This window comes from Pipistrellus hanaki, assembly GCF_964339955.1.
Source record: "Pipistrellus hanaki genome assembly, chromosome: 6".
NCBI lineage: Eukaryota > Metazoa > Chordata > Mammalia > Chiroptera > Vespertilionidae > Pipistrellus > Pipistrellus hanaki.
The window spans coordinates 34788018-34811204 of NC_140508.1; the positions used below are offsets into that span (position 1 = coordinate 34788018).

Consider the following 23187-nt stretch of genomic DNA (forward strand, 5'->3'; position numbering starts at 1 on the left):
TAAATAAATAAATAAATAAATAAATAAATAAATAAAATATATATATATATATATATATATAAAATAAAAAGTATTTTACAAAATAGTATGTATAGTATACAATCATCCGTGTAAACAGTAACAAAAAAAGAGTAAAAATTTAAATTCCTACTGCTTATTTGTGGGGAAAACCCTGTAGAAGAGCACCTGAGAAACTAATAGCAGGGTCACCTATTGGAGGGCAGTAGGGGAGCCCAGTAAATGGGACACAAGAAAGGGAGACCTTTTTGCTTTCCTCTTTTTAATACTCTTTGATAAACACATATTTAGCTTAGGCCAATGTGGCTCAGTTGGTTGGAGTGTTGTCCTGTACACAGAAAGATGGCAGGTTCAATTTCCAGTAAGGGCACATGTCTAGGTTGTGAGTTCAATCCCTGATCAGGTCCAGTGCAGGAGGCAACTGATAGATGTTTTTCACATTGCTGTCTCTCTCTCCCGCACTCCACCCACCCCACCCACCCGATTCCCTTCCTCTCTAAAAATAAAAATAAAAAGGCGCATGTATTCTTTGGCTCAGCAATTCCACATTCACATATTTATCTTATAAATGTACTTCCATATATACAAAATGACACATATACAAAAATATTCAGTTGCAGCATTGCTTATAAGAGAAAAAGAATAGAAATAACTTAAGACACCGATCAGTAGGAAACTGGTTAAATAAACCATTCATTTGAAGAAACATGGTACATTTGTTATAAGGAATGAGGCTGCTTCTCTGTTCTGATGTGGAATGATTTCCAAGTTAAGTGGAAAAAAGCAAGGTATGCGTATAGCACACTATCATTTGTGGGGGCGGGGGGAGTCAAACTCTCTCTCTATATATATATCTGCAAATGCATGACATCTACAGAAAAACAGAATAAACTAATAACAGTAGTTGCCGCTGGGGAGGGGAACTAGGTAACTGGGAAATTAGGGTAAGAAGGAATTACTTTACACTGTATCTCTTAAAACATGGGTATATATTATCTATTCAAAAAAATTTGGCCTGGTGAGGTAGCTCAGTTGATTAGTGTCATTCTGCTCTGCCAAGGCTGTGGGTTCGATACCTGGTTAGGGCACATACAAGTTATCAACCAATTAATGCATGAATAAGTAGAACAATAAATTGATTGTTCCTCTCTCTCCTAAAATCAATCAATAACACCGAAACCAGTTTGGCTCAGCGGATAGAGCGTCATCCTGCGGACTGAGAGGTCCAGGGTCGATTCTGGTCAAAGGGCACATTACTTGGTTGCGGTCACATCCTCAGTAGGGTTGTGTAGGAGGCAACTGATCAATGTTTCTCTCTCATCGATGCTTTTAATTCTCTATCCCTCTTCCTTCCTCTGTAAAAAATCAATAATATATATATTTTTAAAAAATCAATCAAGCCGAGACCGGTTTGGCTCAGTGGATAGAGTGTCAGCCTGCGGACTGAAGGGTCCTGGGTTCGATTCCGGTCAGGAGCATGTACCTTGGTTGTGGGCACATCCCCAGTAGGGAGTGTGCAGGAGGCAGCTGATCGATGATTCTCTCTCATTGATGTTTCTAACTTTCTATCCCTCTCTCTTCCTCTCTTTGAAAAATCAATAGAATATATTTAATAAATAAATATTGTAAAATAAAAAAATCAATCAATAAATAAAATTCAACACAATTTTTTTTTTAATTTCTGAGGGGAGAGATAGGAGGAAGTCACATGCTAGAGTGGTAGCTAAGGTCATCTCAACACAAAGCAGTGACAGGCACTGCTTTTCATGTTTTTAACCTGAGTTTCCCCTGAACTGCTCTTACAAATTCCAACCTTGAACCACAGCTAATTTCACTGAAGACCCAGGGCCTTCACCAAAACCAGGGAAGTAATTTTTGAAGATCAGATCAGTAACTCTCTGCAAGGCAGAGAACTCTTTACTCCACACACAAAGACAAATGGATGCAGACCTTTTCTTTGGAACCTTTTTTATTAATCATCTAACCAACAAAGGTGGTCAGCTTGAACCAAAACAAGCTGTAACAGCCTCAAACAAGGCCTGCTTCATTACAACACAATAGGGCAAAACCAGAAATGAAGACAGTCTAGCCTCCGTTCTTTTCAGAGTAGGCCAAACATGTGTCTGTACATAGTTGCCCTATTAAAAACTGATTAGCAACATATGTAATACTTCCAACAATAAAGAAAAACACACACCAAAAAACGGATTAGCAGTGCACCATCACCAAAACCACAATGTGTAGAAATCTTGTTGGGGATTCCTAACGTGTCATTCTCAGAGCCGGCCTCTTCCTCAGCTATAAACAAGCCCTTGCTTTTTTAGGGAGAAAGAATAGAAATACAAGATGATCAGCCTGTATCTTCAGTGATGGCACCATTTGTTTGCTCTGGAACTTGGATGGGGAGGGAACTCACTTATTTCCTCCTGAACCTGAGATGCCAGCCTGTCTGAATATCAAACAAGTGTCCTGGGTGATAGGTGGTGGAGGTTCCCTTAACAAAGAGTTTACAGAGCAATTGTGTAGGGCTCTTTAAGTACTTAATCCTGTTGTTTTTTAGAAGCCTTTGCACCTGGGCTCCCAAGACACAAAGAGGGCCAAATCAGTGCCCCACCAGCCTGTGAGCGAGGTGCTTCTCAGAGCAGTCACCCACAGAAGCGGAGGCAGCAGGGGAGGGCAAAGGTGGAGATGCAGGGGGACAGAAATCAGCTGAAACACTCCATGCTGGTTCTGACTCGCTCCATCTCATGCAGGAAGCTGTAGAACTGAGGCAAGGTTAACTCTGGGGGAAGAAAAATCAGCTTCAGGTAAATGTTTCCAACTCCACAGAATCATCCAAGAAAATTAATTTCCACCCAGAGAAATTTTTTTTCTTTTTTGGCTTAGTACAACCAGGCAGCTTTTGATAAGTAATTGATCATAATAAAAAACTGAGAGCCTTGAATATAGGAAAGTTCTCAGCCCCATAAAAAAAAGAAAGAAGGTTTAAAATGGCCCAGCTCCAGGGCATAGAGATGAAAGGGCATTAGAAGGATGTACAATGACTTCTACTAGAAGAGCCTCTGGCTCTTCGATCTTTGCCATTCCTGTCCCCTCTTTTTCAGAAAGGTTTTCAATTCTGGGGTCTCCAACCTGCCAGTGGCTTATTAAGTATCTTTGTACCATCTTTTATGAGAGGAAAGGCAGTGGTTATACAACTTAATAATGACTTTTTCTACATGAGCCCATTGAGTGAAGAGAACAGAGAAAAAGGGGAAAGGTTCAAATGGGAATTTGAACTCACCTATATATAAATTTTCAGTCTGATTTCCTTTCTTAAGCACCAACTTTAACTGATTAAAAAGAAGAAATATAAAAATTTAAATTAAAATGACAACTAGGCAAAGAAATTTTTGAAACGTGAACATTCACTTAAACATCAAAGCATCCAGAGTTTCCAACTTGAAGGCTTACAAGAGCAGTCTGGATTGTCCACCAAAACTTCTAAAAAGCCCCATGATTACAGGAGCAATCAAACTTTTAAAAATAATGCCTAGATCCTATTCATCTGAAAGTAAACATGTTGATGACTATGTCTTTGGTTGACAACATTGCTCTGAGGCACTTCAGTGGAACATCAATTTAATTGGATATTTAAAGAAATCCAATGTAGGTTTAATAATTTTTTTTTAAATATATTTTTTTTTATTGATTTTATACAGAGAGGAAGGGAGAAAGATAGAGAGCTAGAAACATCGATGAGAGAGAGTCATCGTTCAGCTGCCTCTTGCACACCCCCTACTGGGGATATGCCCGCAACCAAGGTACATGCCCTTGACCAGAATCGAATCCGGGACCCTTCAGTCCCCAAGCCGACGCTCTATCCATTGAGCCAAACCGGTCCTGGCTAGGTTTAATAATTTTTAACCAGGTCAAAAATCTACCCATTTTCAACAATCAAGAGAAGACTTACTTGTAAAAAAATACTTCCCACTTTTTCCAGTTCACTGCTCCCAGAAGTCACTATGATACAAAGAAAAAACTAGTAAGCGGCTGGTGGAGGACCCACTCTGAAGATCCCCATCTTGCATGTTGTGCAGCAGAAGCCACATGGGATGAATATGAGGACAGCAAAATGTGCTTTTCAGGAAGTCAACATATCAGCAGCCGTGGGTAGAAACAGCTGCTGAATATGGACAGCAATACCGAGAGGCAGGTGCTGGCCCCAACGGTGTTTGAGGATGGAGGGCACCTCTTCCCCACAGAAGCTATCTAAAAGCTTCTGCAACCCAACCCTACATCACCCAAAAGACCCGAGACTGGCTCTAGCCAGTTACCTCCAAATTTCCACTCCATATCTACAAGCTGGTTAATCATCAGAGTCTGACCTATGGCCCATCGAGCAAGGGTGGGGGCATTCTGCTTCCACTGAAACAAAAACAAAAAGCCAAAGTCAGAACAATGGGAAAAATTCTCCCTCTTCATTCCACCCCACAGCAATGTTTAGTTATTTATACTGACAGTGAGAAGAAAGCAGAACCAAGGGCTGGTCTATATACACAGATCTGGAGGGTGGGGGAGTGTAGAGGGTGCAGAAGTTAACATAAATTTTTTCTTTCATTCCCAGGTTTAATCCATGTTGGAACAACAGTATGACATTAATATTTAATCAGATCAGTGGGGTGCACTAAAAAATGAACAAGAAATACAAATGTTTTGTGTTAAATAGTGCAGTTAAAAAGCTGGATTTGCATGAAACCAAATAAAAAACATTAAGCTGGGGAAATGACACATAATGATTGATGACTTTTCCTTAGTTGGCATTTTCCATTTGTTTCTTTTCATGAAATGAAAGCAAGTAATCTTAATTAACCTTGATTAAGAGGAATTATGATACCTTTTCAGAAAAGTAAGTGGCTTTCTCTTCACTAAGACCTATGAAAGAACATAGGGAGACATTAATATTGTACAGGAAAGAGTTGCAAGGCCTATCACTCTGATGAACCTTGGTAATGACCTACCCAGAGTTATGAAATCAGCCCGGACCTGCTCAGCTGTGAGACTCTTCTTCAAGGCACCTGGGAAACAGGGGAGAAATCAGTTACTAAGGACAAATCAATGAATCAATTAGTAGTATTTATTAGGCACAACTTATACAACACAGATGACACAAGGAACAGGCAAAACTCAGTTGATCCATGAAAATCCCAATTCAGCTGGGGGAAAAAGTTACATCGAGACAAGTGGAGAACAAGACAGACTATTTTGTTTATTGTACAACACAAGTGTTTACCTCCCATCTTCCCCGAAAGTATAGAGGACATTAGAGACAGAAGAAAGAGTTTTGTGAACTTAGAGGTAGGGGTACCTGATCTGAGGAAAGAAGAAGGCCACTGATTCCTGGAGCAAAGTGAAGGAAGCTCAATTCTGGGCGGGGCATAGGGGCAACAACCTAGAACTGTACTGTGCCATATAATCACTAAACACGTGTGGTTATTTACATTTATTAAAATTAGCCCCAACCGGTTGTCAACCTTCAGACTGAAATGTCCCAGGTTCGATTCCGGTCAAGGACATGTACCTTGGTTGCAGGCACATCTTCAGTAGGGAGTGTGTAGGAGGCAGCTGATCGATGTTTCTCATCAATGTTTCTAACTCTCTATCCTTCTCCCTTCCTCTCTTTAAAAAATCAATAAAATACATTAAAAATTTTATTAAAAATAAAATTTTAAATTCTTTTCCTTGGCCCCACTAGCTATTTTAAATGCTTAATAGTCATATGCTTCCAGTGGCCACAATACATACTAGAAAGTGCAGATTATAGACCATTTACATCTATATACAAAGTTCTAGCCTGGCCAGCGTGACTCGGTAGTTGAGCTTTGACCTATGAACCAAAAGGTCGCAGTTTGATTCTGGTCAGGACATATGCCTGGGTTGCAAGTTCAATCCCCAGTGTGGGGTACACATGAGGCAGCTGATCAATGATTCTCTCTCATCATTGATGTTTCCATCTCTCTCCCCCTCTCCCTTCCTCTCTGAAATAAATAAAAATATTAAAACACACACAAAGGAAACAAAGTTCTATTGGACAGTGCTGCCCTAGAAAACCAGCTTTCAGGAAGTACACCCAGATGGGCTCAATATTTGGTCTTTAGAATTCACAAGTCCCTTCCAAGAGGCGTATCAAACCTTCCCTCAGAAATTCTGGAACACTCCCCAGTGGGGGCTGCTTTGTTCTTTCTGCCACAAGCTCCAATTCCTGAAAACTAAGTATTGCCAGCAATATGAATTTCTCAATGTTTAACTTGCAGGCTACAGCCTAGAGTCACAATTTGGCAACCCGTCTAAAAATTTCCACTTCTTAATCTTCCAGAAGATGAATAAAGAATAAGAGAATAAGGAGAGCTCTAAAGTAATTCCCTAACACCAAGATCCCACCCCACCCTCTTCTCACTCCAGAAGAACAATCCTAAAGGCTGTTGACCCTGAAAAATAAACCATGTAAACAAAGGGAGGAAATCTTTTATCTCCAAAATCAGTGGGAGCAAGGAAGCCACAGGGAAATAAAAAAAGGCAAGACCTGAGGAAACTGTGGCCGTAAAGGCATTCCAAGAAGGGGGTCACTTCCTAGCCAATCCAATGAACTCAAACTATCACATGTACAACTCCTTCATATTATCCAGTTAAAACCACATTCTGCTTGATTATCCCAAATACTATGAAGTGGGCATTATTGAAACCTTTATCAGGAACATAAATATCAAGCTTTTGGGAGGAGAAAATTTATAAAATGTACACAGTTAACAATTGCACTGCCAAGAATTCACCCAACCGATTCACTCCAAAAGTATCCTGAGGTCCTCGCTGGCTTGGCTCAGAGAACAGAGTGTTGGTCTGTGTACTGAAGGGTCCTGGGTTTGATTCTGGTCAAGGGCACATGCCTGGTTGCAGGCTCAATCCCCAGCAGGAGGCGTGCAGGAAACAGCTGATCAATGATTCTCTCTCTCACCATTAATGTTTCTCTCTCTCTCCCTCTCCCTTTCTCTCTGAAATCAATAAAAACATATTTTAAAAAAACAAAAAAACAAAAGCACACTGAGAACAAGGAGCTCATTAGCAATGTTGGTAGAAGAGATAAAAAGTCAGGAACTGAGAGCTGCTTCTGGTGCATCCACACAGCATCCTAGATGTCAAGATGATTTTGTTAAAAACTTAATTCAGACCATGTCTCTCCTCTGCTGCTCAAAATTCCCTAATGGCTCTGGTTGCACTTACATTGAAATCCAAAGCGCTTACAATGCCCTGCATGAAGTGGCCTCTAGGACCCCTAAGCTATCTCCCTTGCTTACTGTGCTTTTCCTATAATATCCCAGACAGGTTTCTACCTCCAGGCATTTGCCCTTGTGGGAACACTCTTCCTCAAATCAGAACATGGATAGTTCCCTCACTCGGTTCTGGCCTCAGCTTGAATCTCACCTCTTAAAGCTCCCTGAACACTCTATTTTAAGTGGAACTGCTCTTGACTTGCACCTTTATACTGCTGCACTTTTCTGTACAGCATATATAATAACTATTTAATTTTTTTATTTTTAAAGAGGAGGAGGAGAAGGAAAAGGAGCAGGAGGAGAAGCCAGAGGCAGAGGAGGAGGAAGAGAAAGAAAAGGGGGAAGAGGGGGATCGGGAGAGAAACATCCATATTGTTGTTTTACTTATTTATGCATTAATCTCTTGATTCTGATATGTGCCCTGACTGGAAATCAAACTCACAACCTTGGTATATTGGGGTGACACTCTAATCAACTGAGCTATCTGGCCAGGGTATAACAACCCAGATTTGTTCTATATTTATCAATTTTTCTACTAGAATGTCAGTTCAATAAGAACTTGTGCAGTGCTATGTCCCAAGCTCCCAGAAAAATGTTTACTGGTTGGCACTAAAGAAACATTCTGAATGAAAGAATCCAAATGGAATACTATGTAGCCTTTAAAAAGGAAATAGCTCTCAAGTGCCAATTTGTAAAATATAATTAAAAGGAAAGAACAGTCTGCACAGTGTGATTCCTTTTGTGTAAATAAAGACAGTATAGCCGAAACCGGTTTGGCTCAGTGGATAGAGCGTCGGCCTGCGGACTGAAGGGTCCCAGGTTCGATTCCGGTCCAGGGCATGCACGTTGGTTGCGGGCACATCCCCGGTGGGGGGTGTGCAGGAGGCAACTGGTCGATGTTTCGCTCTCATCGATGTTTCTAGCTCTCTATCCCTCTCCCTTCCTCTCTGTAAAAAAATCAATAAAATATATTTTTAAATAAATAAATAAAGAAAGAAAGAAAGACAGAAAGAAAGAAAGAAATATAATATCCTTATTTATAGCTTTAATTATATCCTCATCCAGGAGTAAGTAGGCAGATGTAAGGCACATTTTTCTGAACATATCCACTTAAGAGTGGATATCTTTAGGGAAAGGGACTGGGTAGGACTTTTCTTCCTTTGTGACATTAAATTTTTTTTCTAGTTAGCTCTGGCTGGTGTGGCTCAATTGGCTGACCTTTATCTGTGCACTGAAAGATCACTGGTTTGATTCTCGGTCAGGGTTCATGCCCACGTTGAGGGCTCAATCCCAGGTGGGGATGCACGTCGGAAGCAACTGATCGATTTTCTCTCTCACATTGATGTTCCTCTCTCCCTCGCCCTTCCTTTTTCTCTAAAAATCAATAAAACCATATTTAAGAAGATATAAATAGCATTTTCTAGTTGCATGTAGGCTTTTTAATATTAAGGTGGAATAACTGTGAGTCATTTTTGTTTCCTTTCTTGTATTTTTCTATAATTAAAAAAATAAATGTAATTAAAATAAAAAGGAGCAATTGAAGACAAAATTAAAAAAGAATAATTGCCCTAGCTGGTTTGGCTCAGTGGATAGTGCGTCGGCCTTCAGACAGAAGGATCCCAGGTTTGATTCCGATCAAGAGCACATGCCTGCCTGGGTTGCAGACTCAACCCCCTGTAGGGCACCTGCAGAATGCAGCCAATTAATGATGTTTCTATTGGGCTTTCCCTCTCCCTTCCTCTCAAAAATAAATAAAAAGGTCCTAAAGCCAAGAAAAATAATTTGCAAAGAATTTTTTGATTGTTTTATCCATGTTGTAATTTTATTTAATCATATTGTATTTTAAATATGCCACAAGAATTAAAATCTTAAAAGTATAAGCAAGCCCCAACTGGTTTGGCTCAGTGGCTAGAGCATCAGACTGCAGAATGAAGAGTCCCAGGTTCGATTCCGGTCAAGGGCATGTACCTTGGTTGCAGGCACATACCCAGTAGGGAGTGTGCAGGAGGCAGGTGATCGATGTTTCTAACTCTCTATCCCTCTCCCTTCCTCTCTGTAAAAAGTCAATAAAATATTTGTTTTAAGTATATAGCAAAGTCTCATGTAAGGCTAATAGCTACTTTCTAAATTTCTGTATTTTCTAAACCTGCTTTGGAAACAAAGTTTAGTTGTATACAAAGGGCTTCTCTTGAATAAGACAAAATGGTTACTGGGAAGAGTTAATTTCCAATGATTTTTTAAAAAAATATATCTTTATTGATTTTTTACAGAGAGAAAGGGAGAAAGAGAGCTAGAAACGTAGATGAGAGAGAAACATCAACCAGCTGCCTCCTGCACACCCCCCACCGGGGATGTGCCCGCTAATTTCCAATGATTTTTAAAGAACAATTTGCCCTGGCCGGTTTGGGTCAGTGAATAGAACGTCGGCCTGAAGACTGACGGGTCCCAGGTTTGATTCCCCTCAGGGGCACATGCCCGGGTTGTGGGCTCCATCCCTAGCAGGGGACATGCAGGAGGCGGCGGATCAATGATTCTCTCTCATCATTGATGTTTCCATCTCTTCTCCCTCTCTCTTCCTCTAGTTAGCACTGGAATTTCCAATGGGACCCAAGCAAAGAATTCAAGGACGATTATAATTGCAGCTTGGTAAGCCAAAGCCTTCTTGCCCGCAAACGGTGCCGGCGGCGGGCGCCATCGCCCGCCACGCCCCCGCCATGGCTCCCGCCTCGGGCTCCGGCTCCCTGGCGCCATCGCATTACTCCATCACCCGCCCACGCCCTCATGGGCGGCGAGCCTGGCCTGCGGGCCCACGGCCCAGGTGGACACCCCAGCGCCTACACCCTCTGACCTGCCCAAAGAATTTTTTTTTTAAAGCAATTAAATGAATTGTCCAGGGCCACAACAGCTGGCAAATGTTGAGACAATTAGCTTTTGGCTCTTTCCACACGCCATCCTGAGATGCTATCCCAGTGAAGCAATACCTTGATAGTATGAACGCTCCCAACTGCAGGGACCAAAGGGCTAGTTTTCCATCCTGTATTACCTCTGCCAGGCATACTTAAAAAGTTTCTCAGCGGATAGTGTCGGCCGTTGTACCGAAGGGCATGGATTTAATTCCCTCGTCAAGGGCATTTTTTTAATTGATTGATTGGGTTTCAAATTTGATCCCTGGCCCCCACTGGGGTGTATACAGGAGGTATCGGGTCTAGTAATAATTAATGTCGTTTTTAAACATTCGTTTAAAATCTTGCTTGGCGTTGACTTGTATTGACACAACCTTCAAACACGTGGTATCTACAGAACGTGTGAAGTGCAATTAACAAGTTTTGCTTGAAAAAGTTTGTGTTTGGTTTGGTTTCTGTTGCAGAACTAGGGCTAAGAAGATGGCTGATGAAGAGCATATTCGGCACTGCATGCTTTACGAGTTCCAATTAGGAAGAAAAGCAAGTGAGGCTGCAAAAAACATCTGTAGTGCTCTTGGTCAAGATGCAGTTAGCGCCAGAAAATGCCAGCGTTGGTTTGAGAAATTTCGCGAGGGAAATTTTTCGTTAGATGACAAGAGTGGTCGAGGCCGTGTGTCCAATTTTGATCAAGAAGCTCTTCAAGCTCTTTTGGTGCAAAATCCTCAAATTACCCAACAAGAGCTTGCGACAACTTTAAATTGTTCACAAAAAACAATTTCCAATCAATTGCGTGCACTTGGCAAAGTCCAAAAGTTTGGAAAATGGGTTCCTCATGAGTTGACTGACAAGAACCGTAATCAGAGTCACAATTTGCAGTTCGCTCCTCTCTCGTCAAAACCGTTCGCCGTTTTTAGAGCAAATTGTTACGGGAGATGAACAATGGGTGCTGTATGTTAATTTGAAAAGGCGGCCTCAATGGTTGGACAAAAATGAGGCTCCGCAGCCCACGCCAAAACCTGACTTGCATGCGAAAAAAGTGATGTTGTGTGTTTGGTGGAATTTTAAAGGAATTCTTCATTATGAACTTTTACCATCTAACCAAACCATTACAAGTGCAGTGTATAGTGCCCAATTGGAAAGGTTAGCCCAAGCTTTAAGAGACAAAGAACCCGCGCTGATTAATCAGAAGGGCGTAATTCTTCACCACGATAACGCAGGACCGCATACTGCAAGAATCACTGCTGAAAAACTGCGCCAGTTGGAATGGGAAGTTCTCCCTCAACCTGCATATTCTCCTGATATTGCCCCTTCCGATTACCATTTGTTTCGTTCTTTGCAAAACTTTCTTCTTGGAAAAAAATTTAATAATGAAGAATGCCTCAAAAATGCATTGACCGAATTTTTTGCATCAAAATCACAAGAATTTTACAACAGAGGGATTAAAATGCTTCCTGAGCGTTGGGCACAAGTAGTAGAAAACAACGGCAACTATATTGTTGATTAAATTTTGTTGTATTGTTTAAATAAATTCAATTTTAAAAAGTATTAGAAAACGACATTAATCATTACTAGACCTAATAATCTATCGATGTCTCTCTTTATGTCGATATTTCTCTCTTTCTCCCTCCCTTGTTCTCTCTCTAAAAATCAATGAAAAAAATATCCTTGGATTAGATTAACAACACAAATATATATGCATCACACTAGGCCTAAGTCCTTAACTAATTTCTTTCCTCCTCTAGTTCCTCCCTCCATCTTTCTTAAAAAATATATTTGCAGAGAAACCCAGCAACACCACCACCAAGACAGGCCTTGGAACTGCCCCGTGACCCAGCAACAACTCCAGCCAATATCCTGCTACCCCAGCTGCAGGCTCGTGGACCTCCACATCCAAAGAAAACAACTCCGAGACCATCTGGAATCCTGTAACAGAGAGGAATAGACAGAAGCGCTCCAGCCATGAAGACAGAAGAGACACAATTCAGAGATGGAAGATGCTGACGACGCCTCAGCACACCAGCAGACAGCAGCTGCGGGTTGCTGAAGGATGCCCAGGACCAAACCAGAGACGGGAGGACCTGCATTACCACCATTTGTCCACCAACCAGATCTGAAATATCATGGCTGGCATGTACACATAAAAAACCATCTGGCATTGAAATTGGGACGCAAAAGAACTGTTGGCCCAGAAAGGAACTCACTACAGACTGATTCATTTGCCTCTCAGCATAACCATTATGGCTTGTTGCAGTTTTGGTTCTTCTTACAAGGGTATTTCTTGGATCACTTGATCTCATACATCTAGAGGAAATAATGAACAACACAAACAGACCCAGAGAAAGAGAAGCAGCGATCAGACTCTCAAACCTCAGAGGGAAAGAAAGGGAGGATGGGGGTAAGGGGAAGAGATCAACCAAAGGACTTGTATGCATACATATGGGCCTAACCAGTGGCCATGGACAATGGGGGTGGGGGGGTGGGGCATATCTTGGGAGGGATTTGGGGCATATCTCGGGAGGGGTTTAGGATGGGAATGGGGGAATAAGGACAATTATGTGAGACCATAATCAATAAAATAATTAATAAAATAAATTTTTAAAAAATAATAAAATAAATAAAATAAAATGGAGGTGAAAATGATGATAATGATGATACTCTCACATTTTCCTCAAAGTGTAATTGACAAAAAAAATCGGGTAATGAATCTGACAAAATTTGGAAAAATGAGATTATAGTATTTTATAAATATGTACAATTGTTATAATTATAATAATTATCAACCAGGTATCAATAATTGTACATCTTAATTAACCCAATTTTTTATATCTCATGTCAACCAAAATATTTGATAATTAATATTTCCAATATTGCATTTGCTTGATTATTACTTGTACAAAATAATAGGTACTGCTATTAAAAAGAAGTTAAAGTGCAAAAAAAAAAAAAAATATATATATATATATATATATATATATTTGCATCGTGCTAGCCCTAAACCCTTAACCCATCTCTTCCTTCCATTCCTTCATTTGTGAGATCTAATTGACATATGACATTGTAAGTTTAAGGTGTTAGTTTGACGCACGTATATATTGCAATATGGTTACCACTATAACATCAGCTAACACTTCTATCAGGTCACATAATTATCATTTCATTTTTGTGGTGAGAACATTTAAGACCTAGTTTCTCAGCAATTTCAGAATTCATAATATAGTATAGTTGGCTATAACTCTTAACTTCCTTTTCAGCTTTTTCCTTTGGTGACTCCTTTGCCCTAAGCACAAGATAGGCCTGCAGCCTAGACCCTATAGCAGACAGAAAACTGAATTCCAGGGCTGGAATCACCAGAACACGTTAATTTGTGAAAACTGAGAATGTCCTTTTTTTTTTTTAAGTTGAATAATTTAAGCCATATTTAACCTCAAATACACACTTTGTTTTATTTTTTAAAAATATATTTTATTGATTTTTTACAGAGAGGAAGAGAGAGTGATAGAGTTAGAAATCCTCAGCTGAGGATTAACAAAACAAAACAAAAAAAATAAAACACAAATTTGAGGAAGACTGATCTGTAGGGTCCTTGAGGCCCTTTCAGCTCTAATAAGCTATGATTCTACAGTGAGGCCTAACTGCACAGGCAGAAAGAGGATGAGAGAAGTGGAAGAGGATGAATTATCAAGACTTTGTCAAATTGCTTTAAAAGTTTAAAAGTGCTTACTCTCAAAAGTTTCTAAAAGCTACTCTCAAAATGTTTACTGTGTAGAGGACTAGATAACATTTTGGGGACTGAAGCTGGGATGCAGATTACACTTTGAACTGCAACTCTATTATACTCTACCAGGGTTATCTATCGACCTGGCTTCCCTCCCTTGTCTGTGATTCCCGCCCATGTCTGGTTTACTACTGAATGCTCTGGCTCAGTGCCCAGAGCACGCTTGCCTACTCTGTGGACTGAAGGAATGTTCAAGTAATGTCTCTGACCTCAGCTGCTGACAGAGGCTACTCACCATTTGGAACCAGAAGGAAGCTTTTCACGATGCTTCTGAGGGAGCCCAGACTGATCTGATTGGTGGTGGCAAATTCAGAGAGCTGAGCCAGAAACCTTTCCACCTGCAGAAAGGGCACGGCACAAATGAGGCTGTCACTTTCCAAGCATCTCAGGACTGTAGACCCACACCCAGAAACTCTCCTTATCACAAAATACTTTACCTCTTTGGGCTCAGTTAGGAAGTGAAAAAGCATTTCTGTCAGGGCTGAGAACTGCTGTGAAGAGAATAACACAGACTATCAGTAAAATTCTACCCTAGTCAGTGTTCCCACATTCCATCCAACCACAGACCATTAAGAAAGAAAGAATAACATGCAGGTTTTGATCATCCTAGAGTTAAAAAATATTTACAATATCCACCATCAGTGAAAATGTGTCAATATTGTCTGAAAAACTTGTATATTTTATTGGGATACTTGGGAGGTATATATTGAGAGAGTGTGTGTGTGCACAGATGCACACATACATCTCAAGATTCCAAATATACGGAGGAACGAGCACTCTTCCCCCTGCCCCCACATACAGCCTAAAAGGAAAGTTCACTGGAACATTAATAGCAGTCACTTCTGTTTGTTTGTTTATACTTACACATATTTATTATTCAAACATAAGCCAATCCAAATATACAAATTCTCCACCACCCCCCAAAAAATGATAATGTATTCTATAAACTTTTTCTGTACCTTTTCAAAAGCAGTTACTTTTGTGCGGTGAGATTTGGAGTAATTTTTATTTTCTTGTTTTGTCTATCCATATTTCTGGGGGCTTCCCCCATAGAAAGATTGTGTGTGTGTGTGTGTGTGTGTGTGTGTATGTGTGTGTGTGTGTATGTGTGTGTGTGAGAGAGAGAGAGAGAGAGAGAAAGAGAGAGAGAGAGATTATTTGTAATATATGTAATAAAACAGTAAAGTTTTTACATTGTCTTAGACCAGTCTCTTATTATTTTGTGCATGTAAATCTTCTCTTTATTGGTATTGTACTTTTAAGGACTGAATGTTTGTGTCCCACAAAATTCATATGCTGAATTTATTACTGTATTTGGAGATAGAGCCTGTGAGGAGGTAAAGAAGGTTAAAAGAGGTCATAAAGATAGGGCCCTAAATTCCTTGGAAGAGGAAGAGACACCACAGCTCTCTCTTTATAAGACACACATGAGAAGGCAGCCATCTGCAAGCCAGGAAGAGGGCTCTCACCAGGAGAATCTGTTCGCACCTTGAGAGATTGGATTTAACATCCCCCAGAACTGTGAGAAATAAATTTCTGTTGTTAAAGCCACCCAGTCTGCGGTATTTTGTTAGAGCAGCCCAAGCAGACTGACACATTTACCATAACTTTACCATGTTCTCTCCCAATGGACAGTGTGTGCACAGTGTGGGAAAGAGTTTAAAAGACCCAGATGTGAATCAGTGTTTTGCTACTTACCCCACCATGTGCTTCTGGGCAAGTCACTTAGCCTCTCTGGGTCTCAGACCCCACAGGGAAAACAAAGGTAATACATAGCTTCCAGAACATACTAAAGGTGACATATGCAAAGCCTCCAGCACAGTGCCAAGCTAGAGGCTAAACAAACCGCAACAATTATCATAGCCATAATTAGAGTCACTATACCACTCGATCCACCTTCCTGAAGCAATGCAACTTAAACAAAATTTATGCAGAAACTTCAGCTCAAAGTCTCTAAAGCTGTACATGCAATATGATTATCAAATGCACTTAACCCTTTGCTATGAGCCACTAAATTCCACACAAACCCCTGGTATAGCTCTGTATTATTTTATTCTAAAATGCATTCTGTTTAAAAACTAGTCTTTGAGGCCATGGTCAGGTAGCTAAGTTAAAGCATTGTCCCAATATATCAAGGTTCTGGGGTTGACCCCCAGTCAGAATGCACAAATAAGTGGAACACCAAATCAATGTGTGTGTTTTTTCTTCTCTCTTTCCCTTTCTCTCTATAAAATTAATAAAAAACAAACAAACAAAAACCACCACACGAGCCTTTTGAAAAATATAAGACCAATACATGTGCAAGGTTTTGAAAAGACCCAACTAGTATAAAAGATTATAAACATTTCTCTTTCTCCCTGCCCACACCTCCATCCCTCTCCCCACAAGTAGTTACTGCTAACATCTCTGTGGCTTTCCCATCATTTTATTTTCATTTATTTTAAATACAAACTGATTCCCAGCACCTTGCCTTTTTTCACTCAATTTTATCATATCATGTCAGCAGATATAAATGTACCCAACTCTGTGTGTGTGTGTCCTATTGGTATTACTAAACTAAAGGCTCAGTGCACAAAATTCATGCACTGCGGGGGGGGGGCCCGGTCCCTCAGACTGGATTGCAAGAGGGCATAGGCCAGGCTGAGGGATCCCACCGGTGCACACATGGGGCCAGGAAGGGACAGAGGAGGTTGGCCAGCCAGGGAGGGACTGTGGGAGGGCTCCAAGGCATGTCCGGCTTGTCTTGCTCAATCCCAATTGGCCAGATCCCAGCAGCAAATAACCTACTGTCAGAGCATCTGCCCCTGGTGGTCAGTGTACATCATAGCAAGCGGTTGAGCAGCCTTAGCATATCATTAGCATATTACCCTGTGATTGGTTGTTCTGCTGTTCTGTCTATTTGCATATTACTCTTTTATTATATAGTATATAGATAAATTCTTAAAACATATTCTAGGTCAGAGGATATATGCATTTTTTAAATTCTGAGAAAATTTTGCCAAACTGCCTTGCAAAGAAGTTGTACAGATTTACAATCCTGGAAGTGTCTATTGTCTCGAAATTTTAATATACCCTGGAAACATGTTAACCAATGTTGATCCAGGCACTGTCTTTCTCCAGTATTTGTGATATTGGGTAATAGCCTTGCTTAACTGCTGATTCTATAAAGTAAACACAACAGGATGGGCTTGAGAACGTGTCCTCAAACTATTCATGAGTTTTTATTTCTTTACATTTCTGCTGCAAATCTGTGGAACTATCAGATCTTTGGCCAACTGTATTTCCTGATACCCAGGGCCTTAAAAATAAACAAAAAATAGGGCAGCTGAGAAGCCCTCCAACTGCTTTTCCATTTCCAGGCCTCAGCCTAGCAGTCAGGCTCAACCCCCTTGTGAGGTCTCATCCCCCACTTCTCAAGAGGGGCCTCATGCTAATCTGGTCTGTCAGTTGTCCCCATCTTCATTTGCCCAAACCCTCTTTGTCCTGCAAAACCTAGGACAAGATACCAGGACACTCCCAACAAGAAAGGGATTCATCTCTGAGGCTCCCCCTTGGAACTTTCCCTGGGGGCACTTAGAATTTTCAATCCAGATAAGGAACAAGAACAAGTCTTCCCAGAGATTCCTTGTATGCCTTTGTAAGGTCACAGCACCTTAACGTTGTAAGGGCACAGTAAGTATTTATACACTAAATCTTTGAATACTTTCCCCCATTCTTCGCCTTTGTACCTGCATAGCTACCTCTCCCTGGAATGCTCACCTGCCTGTGACTATCCACTAAATCAATATCTTAACTATTCTCACCAGTAAACATATGAAAAGATGCTCAAGATCATTCCAGATTAAAGAAATGCAAATTAGTAAAACACGGAAATATGATTGTTGTTTTCATTTATGAGATCTTCAAAAATAAAAGTTAAAAATAATAGAAGTTTGATGACATCAGTTCTGGTCGAAGTGCAAGGAAATACACATGTTCACACACTGCTGATGAGAGGATAGATAGAGCAACATTTCTGGAGGGCACTTTGGCAATTTGCATCTAATTTTAAAAGTTTATTTATTTATTTATGAGAAACGGGAGGGAAGGAAAGAGATATTAATTTGTTGTTCCACTTATTTATGAATTAATTGGTTGATTCTGGCATATGCCCTGACTGGATCGAACCTACAATCTTGGCATATCAGGACAAAATTCTTTTTTTTTTTTTAAATATTTTATTGATTTTTAGAGAGGAAGAGAGAGGGAGAGATACAAACATCAATGATGAGAGAGAATCATAGATTGGCTGCCTCCTGCATGCCCCCACCTGGGTATGGAGCCCACAACCCAGGCATGTGCCTTTGGCAGGAATCGAACCTGGGACCCTTCAGTCCGCAGGCTATCGCTCTATCCATTGAGCCAAACCAGCTAGGGCCAGGACAAAATTCTTAACCAATTGAGCTACCTAGCTAGGGCTGCATCTAATTTTTAAAAAAATATATTTTATTTATTTTTTAAGAGAGGAAGAGAGAGGGACAGGGAGTTAGAAACATCAATGAGAGAGAATCATCGATCAGCTGCCTCTTGCACACCCCCTACTGGGGATGTGCCCACAACCAATGTACATGCCCTTGACCGGAATCGAACCTGGGACCTTCCAGTCCGCAGGCTGATGCTCTATCCACTGAGCCAAACCGGTTTCGGCTGCATCTAATTTTTAACCTTTTGCACTCCGAACCATTCTGGACATTGGCTGCCAGCTACTCGACGCTACTTTGCGAAACATGCGTTGAATTAACTCAATTCCCCGTAATCACTAATAAACTGCAATGTCCCCTGAGAGGGGACATCTGAGTGATATGCTAGAATTCCGATGTCCCCTGAGAGGGGACAGCGGAGTGCAAAGGGTTAAATGACCATGCCCCTTGATCTAGTAATTTCATTGCAAATACATCCTTCAGATATATTCAAAAAGTAATCTGGTTCTGTGGCTCTGCTTCCTCATCTGTAAAATGGGATTTATAATAGTACCTACCTGAGAGGGTGGTTGCAAGGACTCAATGAGTTAATGTACATAAAAACACTTAGTACTATGCTGAGCAGTATAGTAACGACAAGCCACATACAACTATAAAATATGTAAAAGGGCTAGTCTAACTTGAGACGTGCTATAAATGGAAAGCTTAGTACCAGAAAGTAAAATATCTGATTGATATTTTTAATGAGGATTACACGTTGAAATAATATTTTGACATAGTGGATTTAAAAAACATTAAGATTAATTCCCTGTTTCTTTTTAATTTTTAAATGTGGCTGCTAGAAAATGAAAAATTAGACATGTGGCTTGCAATTTATTTCTTTTTATTAAAAAAATATTTTTTTATTTCAGAGAAATAGACACATGAATGACGAGAGAACCACAGGCCAGAAACCTCCTGCACAAACCCCCACTGGGGATGGAGCCTACCACCCGGCATGTGCCCTGACCCCAGAATCGAACTATGACCTCCTGGTTCATAGGTCAACAGCCAACCATTGGGCAACACCAGCCGGGCTTGCCATTTGTTTCTATCAGACACCACCGCCTGGGTCAGCATTACTTTATGAGAAAATAGTAAGTTTTTTTTTGTTTGTTTTGTTTTTTTTTGGTGGGGAATGTGGAGATGAAAGAGGCCAGGTGAGGGGGAGAGCTGCACCTCCGCGGTGGTGGTGAGAGGTGTCACTTTAGCCTTTTTACTTAGCCGCCTTGCCCGCGTCCCTGGGACATCACCCCAACCGGCACAGGACAGGAGCCTCCGAGGCGGGCGGACAGTCCCGGTTTCTTCCTCGGGGACCACCCGGCGGTTCGGTTCCTCGGCCGGTGTGGGCGGCGCACGTCCTCCCCGCCCGGCCCGGCCCCGCCCGCACCCTCAGGCCTCAGCCCGCCGCTCCGGCCGCCGCGTCCGAGCCCAGCCGCCGGCCCCGCCCCGCGCCCCTCGGGGAGCTGGGACCCGCAGTCCCGCCCCGGCCCCAAACCCCTCAGGCCCCGGCCCCGCGCCCCGGCGCCCTCGGTTTGTGACTCAGCTCCCCAAACTCCTCAGCCTCGTCCAGGCGCCCCTCAGCCCCTCCCGGGCCCCTCAGACTATGCTCGTCCCGGAAGTGCCGAGCCCACCTCCGCCCGTGCCCTCAGCTTCCTCAGACCTCCCACAACCCTGGGCCCCGAGCTCGCCACACCCCGTTCCGCTCCGCCCCCCCGGAGTCGCCACCACGCGCCCGGACGCCCCTCAAATCCCCCCCCCCCCCCGTGTCCCCTCGGGCCGCCCGCAGGCCCCGCCGCGCCCACCTGCGCGCCCAGCTGGTTCAGCTGCTGCATGTCGCCGCCCACAGCCTCCGGCACCGGGCCCTGCGTGCAGTGCAGGCGGCCCATGGCGTCCTCCCGGCGTGGACTCGCCGCTCCGCCGCCTCCCCGCTTCCTCCTCGCCGCCGCCGCCCCTCGCCGCGCTTCCGCAGCCGCACTTTCGCCACGGCCCCCGCCGCCGCGCTCCACCCCCGCGGCCGCCCCCGCGGAGCCCGGACACGCGCGAGCCCCTGGGCGTGGGGCGGGGCGCCCCCGCGGACACGCGCAGACCCGGGGGCGGGGCGCCTGGGTGGTCACTGCGGCCGTGGACGTCCCTGAGGAGTCAGCGGCCAGACCAGGGATTCCCTACCGGCTCTCCCGCTGGGAGACCCCTCCACCCCGGGCGCAGCTTGGCCTTGCTGAACCCCAATTTCACTAAAATGACCGCTGGGGTGGCCAGTCCCCCTGAGTTGTTTAGAACACAGCCTGCCACACAGGAGGTCCTAGTTGCTACCGTTATCGTCATTATTCTGCAGATTCTTATGGCAAGGGTCTCCCGGGGCCAGGCCCTGTGGTGGGGACGTGTCCCTGGAGGGCTTTCTGAGAGCAGGGAGAGCAGTGGGTCTCAAGCTGGACCGTGCATCAGCATCTTCTGGGGGGCTTGCTCCAGGGCAGATTACGGGGTCCCTGCCCCAGAGTGTCAGATTAGAAGAGCCTGGGGTAGAGTCTGAGGATTTGCATTTCCAACAAGCTCCCGGGGACCACACTTTGAGAACCTCCGGAGTGGAGGAACTGACCTAAACAAGTGCAAGGGCAGCCCTGGCCCCAGTCTGGAGGTGGGTGGGAGGCAACCAATTAACACATCCATGTTTCTCTCTCTGCCTTACACTCTCTATAAAACACACACACACACACACACAAAATGGAAAATATCAGGTGAGGATTAACCAAACACACAGAAGTGCAAGGGCTGTGCTAGTGCCAGGAAGGGCAGCGATCAGGTGGGTGAGAGAAGGTTACTGGGACAGTTGGTCATCACTGCAGCCCTGTGAACCCCCAGGCTCTCTTCCCAAGGACCCCTCGAATTCTCCAGCTCCCCACTGGAAAATGGAGGCATGCTCCTTGCAATCTAGGTCCTGATCTCCAAGCCCAAGAGCTTTTTCACCTCTGGGAGGGTTTGAACAAGATGTCTTCCACCCAGCCCTAGCCGGTTTAGCTCAGTGGATAGAGTAATTGGCCTGTAGACTGAAGGGTCCCAGGTTCGATTCTGGACAAGGGCACATACCCCCTGAAGGGTTGAGGGGTTCGATCCCAAGTAGGGGGCACAGTAAATCAATGATTCTCATCATTGATGTTTCTTTCCCTTCCTTTCTGAAATCAATAAAAATATATTTTAAAACTGTCTTCTACCCAGAGGCCCAGCTTCTCGCATTTCATCATTATTTCTTTCTTTTTTTTTTTTTTTAATATATTTTATTGATTTTACACAGAGAGGAATTGAGAGGGACAGAGAGTTAGAAACATCAATGAGAGAGAAACATCGACCAGCTGCCTCTTGCACCCCCCCCACAGGGGATGTGCCCGCAACCAAGGTACATGCCCTTGACCGGAATCGAACCCGGGACCTTTCAGTCCGCAGGCCGACGCTCTATCCACTGAGCCAAACCGGTCCCGGCTCATCATTATTTCATTCATGCATTCATTCAACAAATAATATTGAGTGCCTACAGTGAGGCAGATGCCAGGACAGGTGCTGGGACCCCTTGTGACAAAACCAGATGCAGAGCCGGCCTGGGAGAAGTGAGTTTAGTCAGGAAGGCAGACCCACACATGTGAAATTCATACGTGTATGAAATCATTAACTGATGCCAAGAAGTACAAAGTGTTTCCAAGTTCAAGGCACCTTGAAGAGAGCAAACCTTCCAGTCACAGACAGACAGGGAGTGAACTCAGACTTCCTGACTCACCATCCAGGAATTTTTATTTTTAAATATTTTTAATCTTTAAAAAAAAATTTCTGTCAGAGCATTATATTTACTTATATCTTTAAGTGTTAAATCAACTTTGTTGAGTTATGACTTACATACAATTAAATACTCCCATTTTAAGTGTGATTCTTTAAATTATTTTAGCCTTTTTTTTTTTTTTTTTTTTTAACATCCTTGAGGAAACCACTGGATTTCCTTTATTTCTACTCCCACGGTGCTGAGCCACTTAAGAAATACTTGTGGGATTTGATTAGCCTATGTGACAGAAAACAGGGAAAGGGAAAGAAATTCATGTGAAACTGTAGGCCAACACGCAATGAGTAACTATTATCTTATAGTCTTTTTCCATATGACAGGTCATTGGGGTTTCAGTGATATGTCTTGTTTTTATATATTCAGGGCTCTCCCACGCCCTGAATTCAAAATGTCGTCCTTGGACCAGCAGAAAGGACATTACCTGGGGATCTGTTAGGAATGCAGGCTCTTAGGCCTACTCTAGACCTGCTGATTCAGGACCTGCTTTTTTTTTTTTTTAACAAGATCTCCAGGTGATCACTGGGAACATTTAAGTTTGAGGTACAAATAGTAAGCATTTTTTTAAATGCCTACCATATATAGGGCTTTATTTTAAGCACCCAAATATATAGCATGTGTAATGTTAATACTTTGCATTGCCTACCTACTGTTGCCCATACTATTTTAATGTTGATGCTTGTCACATTGTGTTATTGCTGTTGTTTACACATTTCTCTCCCCCACTTACTAATTATGTTGTCTTGGGCAAATTACTAACCTTTCTGTGCTTCCATTTCTTTTTACAATTGTAAAAAAATAGATATTTAATAGAACCTATTTGAAAAGATGAAATGAGGTAATATTTGTAAAACAGCACAGCAAC

The 23187-nt window shown here is 42.6% G+C and overlaps 1 protein-coding gene and 1 long non-coding RNA gene across 3 annotated transcripts; one reads left to right on the forward strand and one right to left on the reverse strand.

Annotated features, from left to right (window-relative positions):
• Positions 1 to 1675: 1675 nt before the first annotated feature.
• Positions 1676 to 20525, reverse strand: COMMD7 (COMM domain containing 7). Of its 2 annotated transcripts, none has more exons than XM_084888595.1 (9): positions 20308 to 20525; positions 14441 to 14491; positions 14239 to 14341; positions 5019 to 5075; positions 4895 to 4932; positions 4335 to 4425; positions 3971 to 4020; positions 3302 to 3350; positions 1676 to 2800 (listed from the first exon to the last, which is right to left on the reverse strand). In XM_084888595.1, the coding sequence occupies exons 1-9, from the start codon at positions 20389 to 20391 to the stop codon at positions 2724 to 2726; spliced, it is 600 nt and encodes a 199-aa protein (XP_084744721.1). In that variant the 5' UTR covers positions 20392 to 20525; the 3' UTR covers positions 1676 to 2723. The 2 variants fall into 2 exon arrangements, with proteins under 2 accessions (XP_084744721.1, XP_084744720.1); XM_084888594.1 differs by having other exon boundaries at positions 14441 to 14494; positions 20308 to 20519.
• LOC311624922 lies at positions 2808 to 9409 on the forward strand. The gene is made up of 2 exons (XR_014795408.1): positions 2808 to 3670; positions 3909 to 9409. It is a non-coding gene; the product is annotated as an uncharacterized lncRNA (long non-coding RNA).
• Positions 20526 to 23187: the final 2662 nt, after the last annotated feature.

Bases quoted from the DNA above. Each gene is read 5' to 3' on its own strand.
- COMMD7 (XM_084888594.1), bottom strand. From the start codon at position 20,391: ATGGGCCGCCTGCACTGCACGCAGGGCCCGGTGCCGGAGGCTGTGGGC. The intron at 4,933-5,018 runs GTAGGTCATTAC...GTTCTTTCATAG, and splicing joins GGCTGATTTCATAACTCTGG to GTCTTAGTGAAGAGAAAGCC. The intron at 4,426-4,894 runs GTATCATAATTC...TTTTTGTTTCAG, and splicing joins CCACTTACTTTTCTGAAAAG to TGGAAGCAGAATGCCCCCAC.